Source organism: Hylobates moloch, unplaced genomic scaffold (assembly GCF_009828535.3).
Source record: "Hylobates moloch isolate HMO894 unplaced genomic scaffold, HMol_V3 SCAFFOLD_11, whole genome shotgun sequence".
Lineage (NCBI taxonomy): Eukaryota > Metazoa > Chordata > Mammalia > Primates > Hylobatidae > Hylobates > Hylobates moloch.
The window spans coordinates 73,773,801-73,797,911 of record NW_026652286.1 but is presented as its reverse complement, the minus strand read 5'-3'; the positions used below and the strand labels follow the sequence as shown (position 1 = coordinate 73,797,911).

General features: G+C 40.1%; 1 protein-coding gene across 4 annotated transcripts in view; it reads left to right on the top strand.

Moving 5' to 3' along the window:
• Positions 1 to 220: 220 nt before the first annotated feature.
• Positions 221 to 24,111, top strand: part of PGR (progesterone receptor) — an 84,293-nt gene continuing 60,402 nt past the window's right edge. For 3 of the 4 annotated variants that reach the window (XM_032168113.2, XM_032168112.2, XM_058446515.1), the window contains exons 1-2: positions 221 to 1,854; positions 3,125 to 3,276. In XM_032168113.2, the coding sequence (XP_032024004.1) occupies positions 221 to 1,854; positions 3,125 to 3,276 (1,786 nt within the window). Of the gene's footprint in view, positions 1,855 to 2,153; positions 2,297 to 3,124; positions 3,277 to 24,111 lie in introns of those variants that run through there. The other variant, XM_058446516.1, reaches the window with a different exon arrangement.

The window sequence follows — 24,111 nt, the reverse complement described above, 5'->3', positions numbered from 1 at the left end:
AGCCACCGTTCCCCTGACGACAGGATGGAGGCCAAGGGCAGGAGCTGACCAGCGCCGCCCTCCCCCGCCCCCGACCCAGGAGGTGGAGATCCCTCCGGTCTAGCCACATTCAACACCCACTTTCTCCTCCCTCTGCCCCTATATTCCCGAAACCCCCTCCTCCTTCCCTTTTCCCTCCTCCCTGGAGACGGGGGAGGAGAAAAGGGGAGTCCAGGTCGTCATGACTGAGCTGAAGGCAAAGGGTCCCCGGGCTCCCCACGTGGCGGGCGGCCCGCCCTCCCCCGAGGTCGGATCCCCACTGCTGTGTCGCCCAGCCGCAGGTCAGTTCCCGGGGAGCCAGACCTCGGACACCTTGCCCGAAGTTTCGGCCATACCTATCTCCCTGGACGGGCTACTCTTCCCTCGGCCCTGCCAGGGACAGGACCCCTCCTACGAAAAGACGCAGGACCAGCAGTCGCTGTCGGACGTGGAGGGCGCATATTCCAGAGCTGAAGCTACAAGAGGTGCTGGAGGCAGCAGTTCTAGTCCCCCAGAAAAGGAGAGCGGACTGCTGGACAGTGTCTTGGACACTCTGTTGGCGCCCTCAGGTCCCAGGCAGAGCCAACCCAGCCCTCCCGCCTGCGAGGTCACCAGCTCTTGGTGCCTGTTTGGCCCCGAACTTCCCGAAGATCCACCAGCTGCCCCCGCCACCCAGGGGGTGCTGTCCCCGCTCATGAGCCGGTCCGGGGGCAAGGCTGGAGACAGCTCCGGGACGGCAGCTGCCCATAAGGTGCTGCCCCAGGGCCTGTCACCATCCCGGCAGCTGCTGCTCCCGGCCTCTGGGAGCCCTCATTGGTCCGGGGCCCCAGTGAAGCCGTCTCCGCAGCCCGCTGCGGTGGAGGTTGAGGAGGAGGATGGCTCCGAGTCGGAGGACTCTGCGGGTCCGCTTCTGAAGGGCAAACCTCGGGCTCTGGGTGGCGCGGCGGCTGGAGGAGCCGCGGCTGTCCCGCCGGGGGCGGCCGCAGGAGGCGTCGCCCTGGTCCCCAAGGAAGATTCCCGCTTCTCAGCGCCTAGGGTCGCCCTGGTGGAGCAGGACGCGCCTATGGCGCCCGGGCGCTCCCCGTTGGCCACCACGGTGATGGATTTCATCCACGTGCCTATCCTGCCTCTCAATCACGCCTTATTGGCTGCCCGCACTCGCCAGCTGCTGGAAGACGAGAACTACGACGGCGGGGCCGGGGCCGCCAGCGCCTTTGCCCCGCCGCGGAGTTCACCCTCTGCCTCGTCCACCCCGGTCGCTGTCGGCGACTTTCCCGACTGCGCGTACCCGCCCGACGTCGAGCCCAAGGACGACGCGTACCCTCTCTATGGCGACTTCCAGCCGCCCGCTCTAAAGATCAAGGAGGAGGAGGAAGGCGCGGAGGCCTCCGCGCGCACCCCGCGTTCCTACCTGGTGGCCGGTGCCAACCCCGCCGCCTTCCCGGATTTCCCGTTGGGGCCACCGCCCCCGCTGCCGCCGCGAGCGCCCCCATCCAGACCCGGGGAAGCGGCGGTGACAGCGGCACCCGCCAGTGCCTCAGTCTCGTCGGCGTCCTCCTCGGGGTCGACCCTGGAGTGCATCCTGTACAAAGCGGAGGGCGCGCCGCCCCAGCAGGGCCCGTTCGCGCCGCCGCCCTCCAAGGCGCCGGGCGCGGGCGGCTGCCTGCCTCCGCGGGACGGCCTGCCCTCCACCTCCGCCTCTGCCTCCGCCGCCGGGGCGGCCCCCGCGCTCTACCCTGCACTCGGCCTCAACGGGCTCCCGCAGCTCGGCTACCAGGCCGCCGTGCTCAAGGAGGGCCTGCCGCAGGTCTACCCGCCCTATCTCAACTACCTGAGGTGAGGGCCCGGGACTGGGCGCGCCCAGCGCCTCCGGGAGTAGCGGTTCCGTTGGCGGCGGCCGCCAACCCCCAGCCCCAGCCCCGGCGCACTGCTGCGCTCCCCCGGGCGGCCGGAGGGGGTGGGCAGCGGGACACAGCACACGGGCAGTTGCCTCCCTTCTTCTTCCCTCCTCTCCTCACTCTTTTGGGGACACGAAGGTGGGCGCAGAATATACTATTTTGGGGGCGTGCCTCCCTGAAAGCTGTGTTTTTTTTTTTTTTTAAACTTTCCTAATCTTCCAGATTCCGAAGCAGAACCAACCCTGATTTAAAACGTGCAGCGTCACACTAGGTCCGCTGTAGCCCAGTGGGGCAGAAAGTGCGCGGCGAGTTGGGGGCTTTATGAAATGCTTCTTTCTTAGAAGAAGGACGTTTACCAGGAGTGCCTGTCTTGGAGAGGAGTTAAGGCACCGTTCCCCCGGGAGGGGTGGGACTTGAGAGGTGGCCGGCCAGAACCGAAAGCAGCACCATCTTAGGGATTTGAACACTTTAATGGCTCAGTTTTCTTAAGAATCTCAAGATTAAAATTAAGTTCACGTGGGAGATGTTTAAACTGTGGATTTAAACACCTGTCACTGCATTGCACCGTTTTCTAATTATTGCTTCGATTCACTACTTTTTTTTATATACAGGTTTAAAAAACACTAATTTGCATACTGAAGTAATGGAATGTAAAAAAAAGAATGCTCTGTTTGGAATCTTATGTTGTGAATAGGCAAAACAGTGTCAGTGTATTGGACAATACTTTAAAATGACAAACATACTTGTTTAAGTAAGCAATGATTACAGGGTTGTGTTTTAAAAACTCAAAACCAAAACATTGCAAAGTACCATCGAACTTTTAAAGCCAAACCATATTTGTTTTGACCCAGCGTACAGACAGGAAGGACATAACATTTCATTTGTCAAAGACTAAATTGTTTCTATATAAAGAGTTTTGTAGAAAGATTTCTTTTTAACCGACTTTAGCTTTCTAGAACACAATATTATACACTAATTATTGTTCTTTTATATTAGTGCTACTGATGAATGGCTAATCATTTGCAAGTGTGGTGAATCCAGTTACGGGTAGTCTATTACCAAGTTTAGTTTGCATGTCTTTCAAGTGTATATATACAGTTCTGTTTTTAAAATGTCCTTTCACCCTGTTAATACTGGTTTAAGAAACCTTTAGTATTAGATAGTTGTGCACTTAAAAATAAATGGAGTACTTTGTTTTGCATTTCAAGGCCGGATTCAGAAGCCAGCCAGAGCCCACAATACAGCTTCGAGTCATTACCTCAGAAGATTTGTTTAATCTGTGGGGATGAAGCTTCAGGCTGTCATTATGGTGTCCTTACCTGTGGGAGCTGTAAGGTCTTCTTTAAAAGGGCAATGGAAGGTAGGCTCCTTTCCCCGATCCTTTATTATTGGTTTAATTGTAAATGGAGACCATCTAATATTGTATAGATTTCAATTATTCCTTGTTTCTTCTAAGAAATAGTGATATTTCCATATAATTTAAAATATATGATGACATTTAACAATATGTTTTTATTTATGATACTCAAAATTGAATGTGGTTGGGTACTATAATTGCATATTCTTTGACTAACACTTTCAGTATTAGACATAAGACATAAAAATCTTGAGGACAGTGCTACTATTTTTCCTTAACTGCTTAGCTTTCAGGAAACAGCTTTGTTCTAATAGTACTTTTATATATCTATTATGTAGATATATATGTATGCAGTACTTTAAAATTTTGATTAAGAGAAAAATGGTAGTTGACATGTACATGTATGCATATACGTATTTGTACATACACGAACATATATCACAACATATATATGATGCAGTTAGTTTTCTACATGATACTGTCTTTTGACTACGTGAATATGTAATATTTACAAAATAGTAATTCTAAACAAATTTTTGAATTCTGTTTTCAGTATGTTTTTGTAAGTGTATAAGAGGACAGGATTAAACAGTTTAAAATAAAAAATCTGGACATCACAGTAACATAATTTCTAAAGAAGTATTTTGCTTTAAGTAAAACTTTCATGTTTTTAAACTCATTGAACTTACATGCTTAATGATTTCAGATTTACTTGCATAGTGTGTTTCAGATTTTAACTTTCAAAGAAAATATTTTTGAATTTCTTTCTACCTAAAATCTAAGCAGCCAAACATCTTTACATTTGAAGATAAAAATACATTGAAAGATTTCATATTTTAATACCAGCAATAAAATTATTGTGTAACTATGTAAAATGAAGCTTAGGATTCCCTCTGTAGTGCTGAGATCACACCTAGACAAGGAACCAAAGATCTGAATGTTGGCTTTTTGTTTCCTGTTCTGAGGTTTTTTGTTTGTTTGTTTGTTTCAAGAGCCCTCTCCTTACAAGCAGAAAAGCAGGTAATAGGAAATTTCACTTTAAGGGAGCTTTCAAAGGAGTTCTTCATAACAAATATTTGCTTTGTGTATTTTTAGAACATGATTTTTTCTCACAAAAGATAAATGTATTTTGCTGATGTTGAACATATTCAGCTTTAGGGGGTTTGATTGCATTTTAAACTAATTGAGGCCGTGTTAAAAGTGGTACTTGAGAAAATAGGGCAACTGAGAGTGGCTCTTACCCATTGACATAATTTATTTACAGTTACAGTTGGAAGTTCTTTGTGTGGAAAAGTCAGTTTTCCAATGGGTAATTGGAGTTACCATTTTTATCTGACTTTGGTTCTGGTTTCTTAAACATTCCCTTCTGCATTAATATGACTTCCTCTATTCTTAAAGTCTTCTAAGGATAGTATAATTTTATAAGTGAATGACTCCCTTAGAATCCTCTGAAGGCCAATTTGTCCTACCCCAGCTCCTCCTTTTGAAAGATAAGCAAATCTCAAAGACATAAATATGAGTTTCCAAAGGTCACAAAACTAGTCAGTAGCTGATTGTTAGTAAACATAGGTTAAATATTTTTACATTGCAGCGCTTGTAAATCAGAGATGATATGCAAAAGTAGGTATATAAACTCTGCTTGATTCACAGAAGTTATTTCATAAAGTGCATATGTAGAACAAAGAGCACCCTAACTAAAATACAAATACTTTCTCATCATTTTGTTAGAATAGCATCCAAAACTGTAGAGGAAGTCTTTCCAAATGTACTTTTAGAAAGCATTTGTTGGACTCCGGCTGTTGGCATGGTCCTATAGTCTTGAGTACTAGAAGTAAAACACCTTTATTTAGCAATAATTACAAAGAGTTGCTTAAGATTGATGCAGATAAATCATTCATGAAACTAGAACAAGATTATGAACTACATTAGTAAGTTCCTTCATTCAGCAATTTATGCCAAAGATATCCTTTCCCTGACTTCACTTTTCTCTGCCTTGAGATAAAATGAGGATGACAGTGGCTATTTCTTAGGGTTGCTATAAAGATTAAATGAGCTGATACTTGTATGTAAAAGAAGGCCTGACATATTATCAGTTTCCATTGACATTTTTACTTTCAAGGAATTTGTAATACAGTTAGGGAGGTAACATATGCACATAAAACATCTAAATAATGATTCTCAGTAAATGCCCAAGTAAGCAATTCTGTAATGTATATGAGATCTGTATGGTTTGTGAGTTTTTGTATTTGGACAGAGAGAGGTGGTTATGGGCTGGAATATGTATATTCTTGAATGATGAAGAAGGCTTCATGGAAGATATGAACATTTGATTAGTAAAGGACAAATAAGCTCTCTAGGCATTGAGGAGAGCGTTAAGTGTATACAGTCAAAGAAGAGTGAAGAAATTAAGATTACACTGACCAAGCATTGAGTGTTCACATTAGGAAATTGAAGAGTTAAAGGTTGAGAAACTAGATTGCTAGTGTTTGGGTGAATTTGGAGAATCAGTAATTTAAGGTAAAAGAATAGAGAGAAGGTTCTAGGAGTTTTCAGGAATGAGAAAGATAAGTAGAAGGACTTATATCAGGTTCAAAATCTTCAATAAAGCAATGCTGCGTGATGAGCTGGTTCAAGGTGGCACTATGTGTGGATGCCAATATGGCCAGAAGTTTAAAGAGGCAACAATATGGATACTAATGTTGCCAAGGATGATAATGAAAATGATGGCATTATAAAATGCTTTCTCTGTGCCAGTGACTATTTCAGTGCTTTGCAGGTCTTATTTAGTTGTTATAATGTTGGTATTATTATTATTATTACTCCCACTTTACAAATGAGGAAACTAAGACCTGTAGATGTTAAGCTGTCTTAATACACTTAGGAAATGGTAAAGTCAGGATTCAAATCCAGGTGGTAAGAATCGAGAATCCCTGCCCTCGACCACTGTGCTTCCTTTCTCGTAATAGGAAATGCAGTCAAAGAAAAACAATGGAGGGTTAGAAGAAAAGATGTGAGCCAAGTGATGAAACATCTAGGAAGGTAACAGTGAATCCTAAAGGAGAATACAAGAGCAGGGGTAATGAGAAGTGTGTGATATAAAAGGCTGGATCATATTAACTTCACATTTAGGGCAGCAATAAGAAGACATAAGCAGGAGCCAACAGCCAGTTTCTTCACCTCCCTCCCATGTTAGGAGTGGGAGAGGTGATAAAGCCTATAAAGTCATTCTGGATGACTGGGTTTCCCTGGATATGAGACAGAAGAGAGAAGAGATAAAGAAATAAGATACCACTCAGGAAATGAGAGAAAGCATTTGGGAAAGATGATTTCTTTTTTTGGGGGGGGACGGAGTCTTGCTCTGTCGCCCAGGCTGGAGTGCAGTGGCACAATCTCGGCTCACTGCAAGCTCCACCTCCCGGGTTCACGCCATTCTCCTGCCTCAGCCTCTCCGAGTAGCTGGGACTACAGGCGCCCGCCACCACGCCCGGCTAATTTTTTTGTATTTTTAGTAGAGACGGGGTTTCACCATGGTCTCGATCTCCTGACCTTGTGATCCGCCTGCCTCGGCCTCCCAAAGTGCTGGGATTACAAGCATGAGCCACCACGCCCGGCCTGATTTCTTTTAAGCTAATTGAACTGTTTAAGATATAGTATTGGCCAAAAACCAGTTCGTTGGATAGCCCATTGCATTCCTTTACCAAGACTTGTAGGTTTGGAGTGAACCATGAAAGGGTCAGGAATTGACTTAATGCCGTCGAAAGAGAGGAAGTAATAATGACCTGCTAGTCCTACAAATGCAGACTACTAACCTGGTGTGATGAAGGAAAGGACTATTTCTCAATGGCTTATCTTTGCCAGTACACAGTAACCAGCCCAGTGGTAGGAATATATTAGGCATCCAGTAAATAACTGCTACATGATCCAGTCATCATAACTGATAATGCCACACTTTTATTCTTTGGATGCTTTACTCAGTGACAGCATTTGTTGTGAATACATTTGATGTAATATGATTAAACACATGTTATAATACAGTTGAAATGTATTACTTAGAAGACACTAAGCTAAGTAGGTATTGAAGGATTTTCAATTGTATTGCAATATTATCCTCACTTTTTTTTTTTTTTTTTTTTTGAGATGGAATCTCGCTCTGTTGCCCAGGCTGGAGTGCAGTGGTGCAATCTCGGCTCACTGCAAGCTCCGCCTCCCGGGTTCACGCCATTCTCCTGCCTCAGCCTCCTGAGTAGCTGGGACTGCGGGTGCCTGCCACCACACCCGGCTAATTTTTTGTATTTTTTAGTAGAGACGGGGTTTCACCATGGTCTCGATCTCCTGACCTCGTGATCCGCCCGCCTCGGCCTCCCAAAGTGCTGGGATTACAGGCGTGAGCCACCGCGCCCAGCCTATCCTCATTCTTTTATTCATATATTAATTGTTCATGAAGTAATTACCTTAATTACATTAGTTCATATATTTATTGAGTACCTGCCGTGTGCCAGGCACTATGTTAGGTACTGGTGAAACCGCAGTAAAACAAGAGAGACCTTGCTGGCTGTTGACTAAAGTTTATAGTGTAGTGGTGGAGAGAGACATTTTACCTATTTGTGTACACATGACTAATTGTGCATGTGGTAAGTGATTCATTTATGCAATGTTTGGACAACTAGAGAATTGACCCCTCTGTCAGATAATGGGGAAAGTTTTTCAGACCTAGACATCACAATAAAAAGACTACAGAGGAAACTAGACAGAAATGAAATGCTTTTATGAATAAAGTGTTTCTTTCAAAAGTTGGGTATACTTGGTGTCATAGGCTAGTAATGAAAACTGGTTTGGTAGCATAGTTCTCCTTGATACAGCATCAGAAAGAGAAAGATTGAACATCCAATTTTTCATTAGCAACTTCTGTGATTTATTTGTTCTATATTTAGAGCTCTGTAATGCTTTCTCCATCTTTTGTAGTGCACAGATTATCCAGCAATCTCTTCCACTATAATCTATTTGAATTTGAATAATATTTGGGCTCTGAGGAGATATTTTGCCAATAATCTTATTTATATTCATTTAATCTCCAATAGAGTCTACCCTATAGCAGCTTTCACATTACCCTAATAATAAATATGTAGTAATTCACTAGACTTTATTTCAAAACTCTGTATCCAATTTCTTTTCAAGCTGAGGTCTCTCAGTTTAATATTTAGCATGGATAATGATAGACTGGTTTTAAGCACCACTTTACATTATGGTTCATTGAAATAAACTTCTACAGTACTGAAAAAGAAATGGTTAAAAAGATAGCACTTGGTGTCATCTGTTCATATTTGGTTATTTAGAGCTCCCAAATTTTTAATACTCTCTCAGAATATGTACCTTAATACCACTACAAGAGCCAGAGGAGAAGCAGTGGTATTAGCCATGCATGCTAGTGCTAATAACTGCTCCTGTTCTGGACACTGAATCGTTGTACTTTAATTACTCAAGTAACACAACAATCGATCTCCTTTAAAAAATGAAAATGTTATCAATAAGGCTTAAGTCCTCTTTGATCAGTACCTCTAATCTGTTCCCTTGCCTACCATTTTTCTATACCTCTACCTCAGTTTTTCCCATGTATATGTGTGTGTGGAATATGTCTTCTGGGGGGTGTTAATATATAAATGGTATTATATATCATAATTTATGCATCATTCATGTTATTTTGGTACAAAAATGACTTGAAGCTCTATTGTTCATGTATGTAGTTCTAACTTGTTAACCACTGCTTAATGTTTCATAATATGAAAAATCATTATATTTAGGAATTACTAATTACAGTATTACTTGAGTAAACCCTTTTTGTACATTTCTCCTTTGGTACATGTCTTGCTTCTCTTTCCAGAATATATTGAAGTATTTTGATACAGTTCTAAATGAACCAGATGATTAGCTTTCTACCTGCTGCTAAGATGATTTGATTCACTAATTTATTCACTTCAGATACATGTATTGATCCTACATTTAAAAGTTGCTTGTGCTGGGACTGAAGATGAAAATGTATGCAGACCCTGTCTTTGACATGCACAAAACCAAGAAGAAGAAAACAAAACAGAACAAACCCGTGGCACAACTAGTGAACATGAGAATACCTTGATACAAGTTATGCCAGAGCCATGGCCAACACACCGTAGTATTCAGTTAGAAACATGAAGAAGGATGGCAGTTTATTCTACTAACATATCTTGATGTTGTGCAAGAGGCTTATTCATTTAATAGTCACTTAAGTCGCCTTCACTATAACCCACGCACTGTTTTGACTGCTTGACTGAATTAGCTCAATTAATCCTTGTAAGAGTCCTATGAGATGGAGGTTCTGTTAGTATCTATATTTTACAGATGGGTATAAAGAGAGGTTTCTACTATTCAGGAGGTCTGACTCTAACTTCTGTGTCTTAAATTCCTGCTTCTGTGCTGTTTTCCTAGACCGTTTTGTATTTGAGCAAATATTAATTACTTCATACTTTTTCAGATAAATACATGGTCTCTTATAGGAGACTGGTTTTCAAATTGTGCTCCTTAACTCAGTCAAGTTCCTTCTTCTGCTCAGAACAGCTCTGTATTTCTTTATTTGGTTTATATTTCCACTTGAGATTTTTATTGGGACAAAAGATTCTCAGCCAACCTTTTTTTAAAAAACACTCCTTTATAACAGGAAACCCTTAGATCTCAATCAAGTGTTTATTCGAGTGACTCCTAAAAAGTTTTTTGGCTCTATTTGCTGGTATCTTTTTGGCATTTGTGCAAAGACAAGATGACCATTTGTGATCAAGATTTAAAGTCCAACTGCTCACTCTTCTAACAGCATAGCCACATTATCAGCTGAAAATCACATCTGAGTTATAGAGCTTTTGCTTTTGTCAGAAAAATCAAAGTAACTCCAGGGAATCTTTTATCAGTCACTTCTTTAAAGGATTGATTGAAATTATTGACACTTAGACACTCAAAAATAGGCACACTAATCATTTACACAAGGGATTTCCAACCCCTAGAATGTGGACTGGTACCACAGCCAGTCCATGGCGTGGTGTGGGTCCGTGGCCTGTTAGGAAGTGGGCCACACAGCAGGAGGTGAGCAGTGGGCAAGCAAGAATTACAGACTGAGCTCCGCCTCCTGTCACATCAGCAGCAGCCTTAGATTCTCATAAGAGTGAGAACCCTATTGTGAATTGTGCATGTAAGGGATCTAGGTTGCGCACTTCTTATGAGAATCTAATACCTGATGATCTGTGGTAGAACAATTTCATCCAGAAACCGTCCCATACCATCTGTGGAAAAATTGTCTTCCACAAAACTGGTCCCTGGTACCAAAAAGGTTGAGGACTGCTGGTTTACACCTTGGTTTTTAAACTCCGCTCCATTTAAGAACATCAGAAAGTCACATACTCTATATATCTTCCCTATCTACCTAATTTGAGGACTGGCCGATGAACACAATATCTTTCTTGTGGCTAGACGGCCCTCATGGAATTAACTATATAATGCATACTTCATATAGTTTATCATCAAGACATTTTTTTCTCCTCTGATGAGATGTTATGCTTTCTAATAAGTGATATGTAAATAGCCTATTGTGTTTTCCTTTTTATTTTAACTCCTACAAAACAAGTACATTTTCATGCTCAATTTTTAAAAATTAACAGGTTTTGAGCTTTATTTTTAACTGCTGCTACAGCGTCTTGTGTTATGTACTTTATATGACATTTTAAGGAATCATAACTTTTTTCTTAAAGCATAGTATTTGCTAGTAATCATTATTTCTTTAGGAAAAAAAATGCAAATACTTTTCATGCTATTTACTCTTCTATGACCAAGTGATTTATTTATGAGATTGAATACACATGTAGTGAGTATGGACCGTGAGCTCAAAACAATGCTGTAGCATTTGTAGGAAATATAAAAATTAAAGGGTAAAAATAATGGTTATCATTTATTGAGTGTTTACTAAATTCAGGTACTCTTCTAATGTCTCTTTGTTTACTAACTCATTTAACTCTTGCAACAAACCTATGAGACAGGTTCTATTTTCCTCATTTTACAGATAAGATTCGTTCAGTTAGTCAACAGTAGAGCAGAACTCCACTCCTGGAGTCAATGCCCTTAACTTGCACTGCATATTCCTTTGCAGCAAAAGATACAGTCTTTGATTTCAAGGAGGCTGCAGTGTGTGTGTGGGAGTGAGTGATTAACAGACAACACTGCAATTTAGTGTTTGATTAAATTGTGTGTTGCAGACTTAGGGTGCTATAAGTGAACTAGAGAGGAAAGTACCTAGAGTTGTCATTACTGATTGCCTATATGTAATAGAAACCATGCTAAATGCTTTATATTTAATATTTCTATTCTTCACAACAGTCCTAAAAAGTAGAATTTACCATTTCCACTTCATATGTAAGCAAAGACTCAGAAGTTAATTAACTTACCCCAAATAATAGTAGTACTGGCAGATATTTGTCTGCAGTAGTTAGAAAAGGTAGTTTATTGAGCTAGTAAGATTTATTCAAAGCCTTTAAAAACAGAGACAGTAATTAAGAAACATTTATTTTTGATAGTTTTTTTTTAATATAATAATATTGTGACTCCTGGCTTATTATACACAAGAAAAATTTCAGGTGGGTCAACAACTTAATTTTTTTTTTATTTAAAGAAAAGAAACCTAAAAGTATGGAAAGATGGCGGAGGTATGTATTTATAATCTTGGGATGGGAAACTTTCTAAATTTGATATAAAATCCAGAATTCAAAAACAAATTTGCTCCATTTGCTATATAATCTCAAATTTCTTATGTAAGGCAAAAAATTCATAAAGTCAGAAGACAACAACAAATTAGGAAACTGTAACATACATGTAAGTCAAAAGGAAATTATTACCCATATACAAAATATTCTTATAAATCAAGAAAAAGACAAAAAAAAGAAAAATGAACAAGAAATATTAAGACAGTTCACAAAATACAGCCCATAGAAGTATGAAAAAGGCTCAACTCACTAATAAGCATTACTGATTAAAATAATAATGGGAATTTCAGCAATTTGATTACTGGAATAATAATGAATAACAAATAATGACCATTGGAGAATCTGAAGATAGTTTGGTATTGTCAATTAAAATATGCATTACTTTGGCCCAACAATTCTACTTCTAGAAACTTATCCTTACAGAACTCTAGAATACCTTTAGGTGGATGTTTATTGCAGTATTACATTATTTATAATACTGAGAAACAATACAGCCCAAATGTCTGTTAAAAAGAGAGTAGCAAATTGTGGTATACCCTTGCAACGAAAAGAGTGAGTTAGCTGTCTATACTACAGATGTGAATAAGTCTCTAAAATATTTGATTTTATGAAAGAGCAAGGAACAATATCATTCTGGGTAAAAAATTGTACCCATTTGATCTTGCTAGGTATAGAGAGCTATCTAAAAGAAAATAACTAAGTGTTTACTGTCAGGATGAGAGACTTCCGATTTCTGATAACATGTTTTGGTTTTGTTCTTTTTTTTTTTTTTTTTTTGAGATAGAATCTAGCTCTAGCTCTGTCACCCAGCCTGGAGTGCAGTGGTTTGTCCTCAGCTCACTGCAACCTGTGCCTCCCTGGTTCAAGTGATTCTCCTGCCTCAGCCTCCCAAGTAGCTGGGATTACAGGCACCCACCACCATGCCCAGCTAATTTTTTTTATTTTTGGTAGAGACGGGGTTTCACCATGTTGGCCAGGCTGGTCTCGAACTCCTGACCTCAGGTGATCTGCCCGCCTCGGCCTCCCAAAGTGTTGGGATTACAAGCGTGAGCCACCGCACCCAGCTTCGTTCTTTAAGCAAGTATTCACTGAAGGGGCTGCAATTACACACCAACTTGGTGCCTGACTTTCCTCCACACTGGCCCTGCCTAGTCTCAGCTAGCCTCTGCTGCCCTAATGCTGTCTAGTGATCATATGCGCCACTTTTCACCTTCAGGTACCCTAGAATGTTGAAAGAGACTCACAAAGAATGAAACTTGAAGAATATTGAAGCAAAAGCTTGAGGTTACTCTATATCATGAATTAAGGAATCCTTCCTGACTAGATGGAGCCAAGAATGGACACAGGCCCAGAATTCCTCCCACACAATCTCAATATTCAAAAAAGCACTGCAAACAAAAATTTTTTTGTAGTCACTTGTCAACAATACCTAACCTGACGTGAATTTGTTTGGCAGCAAAATCTGATCTGAAATCACATGAGGACATCTTGTAGTCTATGTAAATATTCATACATTTTGCTGCATAAATATAATGTTTTATTAAGTGTTGCTCTATTTTATCTTTCTAAAATACAAACAATTTTGAATTTTGAAACACAATTGGCCCAATACATTTCAGCTAAGAGATTTTGGACATGTACTCAGAAATGATTTATAGACTATGTTGAGAGTGGTGCCTGCTGGCTTTTTGCAATGTAGCAGCCCTGAAAATGTTTATAAACAATTCTTATCATTTATTCTTTTCTTTTTTTTTTTTTGAGATGGAGTCCCACTCTTGCCCAGGCTGAAGTGCAGTGGCACAATCTCAGCTCACTGCACTCTGCCTCCTGGGTTCAAGCAATTCTCCTGCCTCAGCCTCCCGAGTAGCTGAGATTACAGGCGTGTACCACCGCACACACTAATTTTTATAGTTTTAGTAGAGATGGGGTTTCACCATGTTGGCCATGTTGCCCTTGAACTCCCGACTTGAAGCAATCCTCCCACCTTGGTGTCCCAAAGGGCTGGGATTACAGGCATGAGTAACGGTGCCCAGCCTATTCTTATCATTTTAAATAAATTATTACTACCATGCTGTGTTCTGCAGGGAGGTATAAAAGATAAATAAGCCATATTACCTAACTTCATATAGTTTTCGTTCAATCATGGAGTTTATCCCATATTCAAGTATAATATAGACAATATATAAACCAAATGTGTTTTTGATTTCAAGGGGAAAAAGATCATATTTAACTAGGGAGACCAAAATATGTTTTTATGGAAAGGGTAGCATGGTAGATGGGCTGCTGAGAATGCATGAAATTTTTGATAGCAAGAATTGTAATGGCTTTTATAAACAAAAGCTACAGACTGAGCAGAAGGACAATTTGGCTAAAGCATGGAACATGGTCAGAATCCCTTATGATTATATATAAATTATTTGTGTTTTTTCTAGGATAATTCTTTTCATGAGCTTTTGAAAGAGATCAGTGACCCCTTATCCCCACCCCAAGAAAGTTAGCTTACCACTGCTTTAAAGGAATGGTGAGGATTATTATAAAACAGAAGGTCAAGAAAATGTGGAATGACACAATGGGGTGTTTACAATTAATTGAGTAAAGAGTGAGAAGCCCCTAAATATTTTTGGGCAGTGTAGTGGCATATTTTAATATTTAGGAAAATTAGTATATCAGCAATATATTGGAAAGATTAACGTCAGAAAGGTAAGGGACAAGGAAAACAGTCTGGGGATGGTGCACGAAGGACCTCAGCCAGGGTTGTGGAGAGAGGAATGGGTTCCATGGGTAGATTGGAACCAATTGAGAAGGGTGATGAAAGCGGCACAAGAGAATTATGGGGGTGGGGGAAGTCACCTTCAGAAACAGGAAGTACATGATCATTTTACTCAGTAAAGGAGTGATGTTGAAAGTAGTATTTAGGGAGGATTATCCTCAAAGCACCATGCAGAATGTATTTGAACAGAGATTAGATAGCTTGAAGTCAGAGAGAACGGCTAGGAAACTGATAACACAGATTCTGAGAAGTAGTTTAATTTCAAATTGTTTGTATTATATTCTACATAATGTCCTGAGCATGATATTGAAGTAATATAATTTTTTGTGCACTAAATAACTTCTGAAAATTGAGATGTTCTGGTTTGTCACTTCATTTAGTCGTCTGCTTATTTATTAACTCATACCAAAAATAATGCCGTTTTGTGCCTGGATTTGTGTTAAATATTGAGACTCAAAAATGGATGAGCCAAATTCATCACTTAGGAGAAAGGCACGTAAACACATCGCAGAAATGCAGTCTGGTAATATCTATGAGAGGTGTGAGCTGAGAATTGTGGAAGTATAGGATAGGGAGATCTAACCCTGGTGTTTAAATGAGGGGTATGGAAGGAGAAAGTCTGAATCCTGACTAAGTATTAGATGAAAAACATGAAATTTTAAAAATTATTGTAATTTGAAAGTTTGTGGCAACTTTTTTGTGATTAACAGTGGAGACCACAATGGTTTATCTTTTTTAAGCAGAGTACTTCAGTGAGTGTTTCTTTGTGCAAAGGCCCATCCAGAGGCCACTTTGGATTGGGGGCAGGGGGATGAAAGTATGAAAAACTGAACCTCTCTATGTACTATTTTAATAGAAATTAGGGAATTGTAGGCTAGCAGCTGGGGCAAGGAGTAGGAAATAGAAAGGGCCTAACAACTGGGTAGGAAGCAAGGGCTCAAGGAGAGTCATTGCCTGTGAGAATTTCCCTGTTGCAGGTAACAATCCATAAATCCCTAGGCTGGTGGTGCCTGATAGCAAACTTGGAATTGTTTACTATTTCATGTTTTAATTACCTCCAGCTATCTCCCAAACCTTAAGTAAATTTTTGCTGTTTACATTGTTCTTTATAAAAGGATATGCATTTCAGATTGCTGACCTTTCCTATGATGACAAGTGTCTCAGTAGTATGATACTTAGAAGATATATAGGCCGGGTGCGATGGCTCATGCCTGTAATCCCAGCACTCTGGAAGGCAGAGGTGGGCAGATCACAAGGTCAGGAGATCGTGACCATCCTGGCTAACACGGTGAAAGAAACCCCGTCTCTACTAAAAATACAAAAAAAAAAAAAAAAAAAATAGCCAGGCGTGGTGGCGGGTGCCTGTAGTCCCAGCTACTCAGGAGGCTGAGGCAGGAGAATGGCATGAACCCGGGAGGTGGAGCTTGCAGTGAGCAGAGATCACGCCACTGCACTCCAGCCTGGGTGACAGTGCAAGACTCTGTCTCGAAAAAAAAAAGATATTTAGCAGAAGGTACAGTTAATCTGCCCCTTCAAGTTAAAGATAATGTTCATGATAGAAAAAAGGAGGTAACTTCCATTTGAAAGACACTGTTGTTTTGTAGATAGCATTTTGAAAACAAGTCTTTGGGGATGATTCCACTGTTATTTGATTTTGTTGTGAAGATATTATAAGAGATCAAAATTTTATAGTTTCACACATAAACACTTTGAAATAAGATTTTCTAACTTGCTAAAAAATCTTCCAAAAAATTTCAGTGCTTAGAGTCAGAACACATTTCATAATAGTGGCATTTATTGAACACATATGTCAGGAACTTGGCTAAATGTGTTATATTAAACACAAAGATTTTAAATCACTTGCACAGATAAATAGTAAATAAAATGGTAGAGCTGAAATTGGAGCCCACAGAACCGTCTCTCTTATTTGTTAACATTACCTCTTGTTCATTACCTAGTGTCGCTTTGTCCTAAGTATTTGTAATGAAAATTGATTGACATCAGGAGAGTAGATACTTGCCAGCTGAATTTCTGGGGTAAAAGAAGCTTTTCATAACTGGTATGTGGAATTGAAAGTGAATATTATGACTAGATAATCTGTCCTGCAGACAGTCCCCTCATTCTCCATGGCTTCTGGATGGCTGTCTTCCACCTTCTCTTCTCAGCCTGCCAGCACTCCCCTGTTCTCACTTTCAGCTAATAACCTTGCTTCCTAATTTTCAGAAAAAAACTTTCTGAAATTGCTACCACCATCTGTATGGACAGAAGTGGCATCTGAACTATAATCCCATTTTTCTTCTGTTACCAGAGAACTGCAGTTCTCAAGTCCAGCCCTCTCTCCTTGACCACTAGATCCAGATTACTCCTGCTGACTCAAGGACAGGCTCTACCAATTCTCCCCCAACATTTAAATCATTTTTCCCCTTCTCTACGGGATCACTCCTGTCAGCCTACAAATACCCTCTTCCTTTTCCCATAAAATATAAACAAAATACTTTTGTTGATTTCACTTACTCTTCAGCCACCAATCATTTTTCTTCTTTTACAGCAAAACTCTTCTAACAGATTTTCTTCTCCCATTCACTCTTAAACCAAACCCAGTCAGTTTTTGACCTCTGTCACTCCACCAAAACTTCTCTTGTCAAGGTTACCATGTTGCTAAATCTTACGGGCAATTGTCAGTCCCATGTCACTTGACTTATTGGTAGCATTTGACAATTGATCACTCCACCTTCCTGGAAATACTTTATTCGCTTGGTTTTCAGGACACGACCCTCTCTTGATTTTCCTCACTAGCTCCCCTTCAAACTGTTCTTCTCCTTTAGCTTTTAATATGAGAGGGTCCAGTGCTGAGTATTTGGTCCTCTTCCCTTCTGTTTATATACCTACCTCCTTGGTTATTATATACTTACTTCCTTGGTTATCTAATCCAGTCTCAAAACTGTGGATAAACCACCCATAATCCAGTTACTCCCAAATTTCTATCTCCAGCCCAGACCTTTCCCCTGAACTCTAGACTGAATATCTCAAACCAACACATCCCAAAGTTGGCTCCTGATCTACTTTGGATTTTGTCTGGTGAGCCAGTGTTATTTCGGTCTTCAAGCTATCTGCCTCAGAATCACCTGGGTACTGGTTTGAGATGATTTCTGCACCTTGCCCCAGGTAAGCCAAGTCAAAATATCTAAGACAAGGGACCCAGAAATGGCATTTCAGCTAGCTGTTTGGCTGTTTCTTAAAGTTCTACTTGGCTCAGAGGGGAGCCAGATACAAAGCTGAGAGGTGACATGGTTGGCTTTGTTTTTGAGAACATTAACTCTAGAAGCAATGGGGAATAGAGGCAGAAGGTCATGCCAGGGAGATCAGACCTAAGATTATTTAAAATACTTGTTGATCGAGATCTGGGGGCCTTCAGTCTTTTGCTGAGAAAACACTACTTTTCATTCCCTGAAGCAGTGAAGCTGAAATATAGAAGGCAGGCAGGCTGTGGCCCCTACCAAGAATGCTCCCTTCTCTAGGAAGAATTCTAAAAAATGTGAGAGGCTAGGGAGGGAGGTTGGAGCTTCCACTTGTTGTGTCCTTACTATATACCAGGCACTATAGTAGACACATTGTATGTATTTGTTATAGGCATATCTTAGAGAGATCTCAGGTTCTGTTCCAGACAACTACAATAAAGCAAATATTGCAATAAAGCAAGTCACACAAATTTTTTGCTTTCTCGTATCTAAAAAAGTTATGTTTACACTACACTGCAGTCTGTTAAGTGTGCAATAGCATTATGTTTAAACAATGTACATACCCTGATTGAAAATACTTTATTGCTAAAATTGCTAATGATCATATGAGCCTTAAGCAAGTTGTAATCTTTTTGCTGGTAGAGGGTCTTGCCTTGATGTGAATGGTCATTGACTTATCAAGGTAGTGATTGCTGGAGGTTGGGGTGTCTGTGGCAATTTCTTTAAGTAAGACAACAGTGAAGTTTACCATACCCATAGACTGTTCCTTTCACAAAAGATTTCTCTGTAGTATGCAATGCTGTGTTTTACCCACAGTAGAACTTTGAAAATTGGAGTCAGTTTTCTCAAAACCTGCTGCTGCATTATCGACTAAATTTATATAATGTCCTAAATCCTAAATCTTTTGTTGTCATTTCAACAATGCTCACAGCATCTTCACCAGGAGCAGATTGAATCTCAAGAAACCACTTTCTTTACTCATCCATGAGACAAAACCCCTCATGCGTTCGAATTTTATGAGATTTTAGCAATTCAGTCACGTCTTTGGGCTCCACTCCTAATTCCAGTTCTTTTCCTATTCCTACCACATAGGCAGTTACTTCCTCCATGAAGTCTTGAATCCCTCAAAGTCATCTATAAGGGTTTGAATCAACTTCTTCCAAACTGCTGTTAATGCTGATGCTTTGACTTTCTCCCATTAAACACAAATGTTCTTAATGACATCTAAAATGATGAACGCTTTCTAAAAGGTTTTCAATATACTTTGCCCAGATTCATCAGAGGAATCACAATCTATGGCAGCTGTAGCCTAATAAAATGAGTTTCTTAAATCATAAGGCTTGAAAGTCAGAATTACTCAGTGATCCATGGACTGCGGAATGGATGTTGTGTTAGCAGGCATAAATACATTAACCTTCTTGTACATTTCCATCAGAGCTCATGGGAATTTTTTTTTTTCTGAGCAGTAGGTCTCAACAGTGGGCTTAAAGTAGTTAGTGGACCATGCTGTAAATAGATGTGCTGTCACTCAGGCTTTGTTGTTCCATTTCTAGAACACAGGCAGAGTAGATTTAGCATAATTCTTAAGGGCCTTAGGAATTTCAGAATGATAAATGAGGATTGGCTTTAACTTCAAATGACCAGCTTCATTAGCCCCTAACAAGAGAGTCAGCCTTTCCTTTGAAGCTTTGAAGCCAGGTATTGACTTCTCCTATCTAGCTCTGAAAGTTCTAAATGGCATCTTTTTCCAAGAGAAGGCTATTTTGTCTACATTGAAAATCTGTTGTTTAGTGTAGCTACCTTCAGCCCTGGTCTTAGCTAGATCTTTTTGATAACTTGCTGCAGCTTCTACATCAGCACTTGCTGCTTCACCTTGTACTTTTATGTTATGGGAATGGCTTCTTTCCTTAAACCTCATAATCCAGCTTCTGCTACTTTCAAACTTTTCTTTTACAGCCTTCATCCCTCTCTCACCCTTCATAGAACTGAAGAGAGTTATGGCCTTGCTCTGGATTAGGTTTGGCTTGAGGGAATATTGTGGCTGGCGTGATCCTCTATCCAGACCATTAAGCGTTTCTCCACATCAGCTATAAGGCTTTTTTTGTTTTTTTGCTTTCTTATCATTCATGTGTTCACTGGAGTAGCACTTTTTAACTTCCTTCAAGAACTGTTCCTTTGGATTTACAACTTGGCTAACTGGTGCAAGAGGCCTAGCTTTTGGCCTGTCTTGGCTTTTGACATTCCTCCCTCATGAAGCTTAATCTTTCTAGCTTGTAATTTAAGGTGAGACATATGCAACGCTTCCTTTCACTTGAACATTTAGAGGCCATTGTAGGGTTGTTAACTGGCCTGATTTCAATATTATTGTGACACAGGGAATAGGAAATCATGAGGAAAGAGACAAGGACAGAATGCCAATTGGTGGAGCAGTCTGAACACACACATTTATCAGTTAAGTTTATTGTCTTATATGGGCAAGGTTTGTGGCACCCAAAAACAATTACAGTAATAACATCAAAGATCTCTGATCATAGATCACCATAACAGAGATGATAATGAAAAAGTTTGAAATATTTTGAGAATTACTAAAACCTGACAGAGACAGGACGTGAACACGTGCTGTTGGAAAAATGATGCCTGTAGTCTTGCTGGTTGCAGGGCTGCCACAATCCCTGAATTTGTAAAACATACAATATTTGTGAAGTACAATTAAGCAAAGCACAATAAGATACGATATGCTTGTATCTCCCTTAATTTTCAACTAAGAGCTGTTTGAGAAGTTACTACCATCTCCTTTTTTCAGATATAAGAATTAAAACAAGGAAGGAAGTTAACTTTCCTAAAGATACCCAGCCAGTTAGTAATGGAGCTGGTAACCAAACCCAGTTCTGGCAGACTCCAAAAATTAAACCGCTTTCACTAAAGCACACCACTGGGCACTGTGTTTGAAGCACGAGATGATACTAGCAACTGACTGAGAGATTTATCGAAAAGCGTTAAAAATCTTATTTAGTCAAGTCGTTTAAAAATATTTTTTACTTTTAAAATTTATTATTATTTAGAGACAGGCTGAAGTGCAGTGGCATGATCATAGCTCACTGCAGCCTTGAACTCCTGGACTCAAGTGATACTCCCACCTCAACCTCCAGATATTTTCTTAATAGACAAGGCCTTGCTTTGTTGCAGGCTGGTCTGGAATTCCTGGCCTTAAGCAGTCCTCCCAAAGTGCTGGAGTTTCAGGCATAAACCACCTTGCCTGGGCTCAATTTTTTTTTTTTTTTTTTTTTTTTTTTTTTTTTTATAGACAGAGTCTCACTCTGTCGCCCAGGAGTGTAATGGCACAATCTCTGCTCACTGCAACCTCTGCCTCCCAGGTTCAAGTGATTCTCCTGCCTCAGCCTCCAGAGTAGCTGGGATTACAGGTGCCCACCACCAAGCCCAGCTAATTTTTTTATTTTTAGTAGAGACGGGATTTCACTGTGTTGGCTAGGCTGGTCTCAAACTACTGACCTTAAGTGATCTTCCTGCCTCAGCCTCCCAAAGTGCTGGGATTATAGGCGTGAGCCACCGTGCCTGACCGGCTCAAATCTTACATATTTTGGTGCCTAGGCTTAAATAACATTTAGGAAAATGTTAATTAATTATCCATATAGTTCTACCTTTTTCTTTTTTTCTTTTTTTTTTTTTTTTTCACAAAGCCAGTTTCAAGTGAGACTGGGGAGATTCTAGAAAGTTATAACAGAATCTTAAGTCACTTGATATGCCTAAACAGAATTTGAAGAAATAATGAAGTTGAACATGGATAAATTTAGGATTTCTATAATCAGGAAGAAAAAACTAAACTTCATAGATATGAGGGAAGGAATTAACCATTTGCATGTATGTAACTGTTACAATCCTGCATCAGAGTAGCACAAGGACGTGAACAACTTTGTTGACAAATAGTTTTGTAATTTTTAAATGTTTTTTATGTAGCTGTCTTAAACTCCTTTCTCAGTAGTATGTGAGGTCAAATGATTGTGGTTTCTTTTTAAAATTTTGCATGTAATATGTAGTTCCTTACATTCTCTAAATGCTTACTGGTTAGCTAACTATGTTATTATGGATGTCAGGTATAACTAGGTACTTCATACAATTTCACGTTTTGTAAGTTAGAAGATATGTGAATAATTAGGGCATTTGGAAGAGTTCCAAAGAGATTGTTTTATTTAGAAAGAGGAGCAGAACAGCTTCAGGAAAGATAGATGAAAAGCTGATTCACGGTCAGAAATAATTCAATTTAAGAGAATTGAAGGGAAGAAAAAAGAACACATTATTTAGAATGATGACATGAAGAACTTAACTTCCTTTCTTTACTTATACTTTAAGTTCTGGGGTACATGTGCAGAACGTGCAGTTTTGTTACATAGATATACACGTGCCACCGTGGTTTGCTGCACCCATCAACCCATCACCTACATTAGGTATTTCTCCTAATGCTATCTCTCCCCTAGTCCCCTATCCTCTGACAGGCCCAGGTATATAATGTTCCTCTCCCTGTGTCCATGTGTTCTCATTGCTCAACTCCCACTTATGAGTGAGACCGTGCGGTGTTTGGTTTTCTGTTCTTGTGTTAGCTTGCTGACGATGGTTTCCAGCTTCATCCATGTCCCTGCAAAAAACGTGAACTCATTCTTTTTTGTGGCTGCATAGTATTCCATGGTGTATACGTGCCACATTTGCTTAATCCATTCTGTCATTGATGGACATTTGGCTTGGTTCCAAGTCTTTGCTATTGTGAATAGTGCTTCAGTAAACATATGTGTGCATGTGTCTTTATAGTAGAATGATTTATAATCCTTTGGATATATACCCAGTAATGGGATTGCTGGGTCAAATGGTAATTCTAGTTCTAGATCCTTGAGGAATCGCTACACTGTCTTCCACAATGGTTGCACTAATTTACACTCCCACCAATGGTGTAAAAGCTTTCCTATTTCTGCACATCCTCTCCAGCATCTGTTGTTTCCTGACTTTTTAAATGATTGCCATTCTAACTGCCATGAGATGGTATCTTATTGTGATTTTGATTTGCATTTCTCTAATGACTAGTGATGATGAGCATTTTTTCATGTCTGTTGGCTGCATAAATGTCTTTTTTTTTTTGAGAAGTGTCTGTTCATATCCTTTGCCCACTTTATGAGGTTGTTTTTTCCTTGTAAATTTGTTTAAGTTCCTTGTAGATTCTGGATATTAGCCCTTTGTCAGATGGATAGATTGCAAAAATTTTCTTCCATTCTGTAGGTTGCCTGTTCCCTCTGATGATAGTTTCTTTTGCTGTGCAGAAGTTCTTTAGTTTGATTAGATCCCATTTGTCAATTTTGGCTTTTGTTGCCATTGCATTTGGTGTTTTGAACATGAAGTCTCTGCCTACGCCTATCTCCTGAATAGTATTGCCTAGGTTTTCTTCTAGGATTTTTATGGTTTGCAGTCTTACATTTAAGTCTTTAATCCATCTTGAGTTAATTTTTGTAATAAGGTGTTAGGAAGGGGTCCAGTTTCAGTTTTCTGCTTATGGCTAACCAGTTTTCCCAACACCATTTATTAAATAGGGAATGTTTCCCCATTGCTTGTTTGTGTCAAGTTTGTCAAAGATCAGATGGTCGTATATGTGTGGCGTTATTTCTGAGGTCTCTTTTCTGTTCCATTGGTCTATATATCCGTTTTGGTACCAGTGCCATGCTGTTTTGGTTACTATAGCCTTGTAGTATAGTTTGAAGTCAGGTGGTGTGATGCCTCCAGCTTTGTTCTTTTTGCTTAGGATTGTCTTGGCTATGTGGGCTCTTTTTTGGTTCCCTATGAAGTTTAAAGTAGCTTTTTCCAATTCTGTGAAGAAAGTCAATGGTAGCTTGATGGGGATAACATTGAATGTATAAATTACTTTGGGCAGTATGGCCATTTTCACGATATTGATTCTTCCTATCCATGAGCGTGAAATGTTTTTCCATTTGTTTATGTCCTCTCTGATTTCTTGAGCAGTGGTTTGTAGTTCTCCTTGAAAAGGTCCATGAAAGCTTCA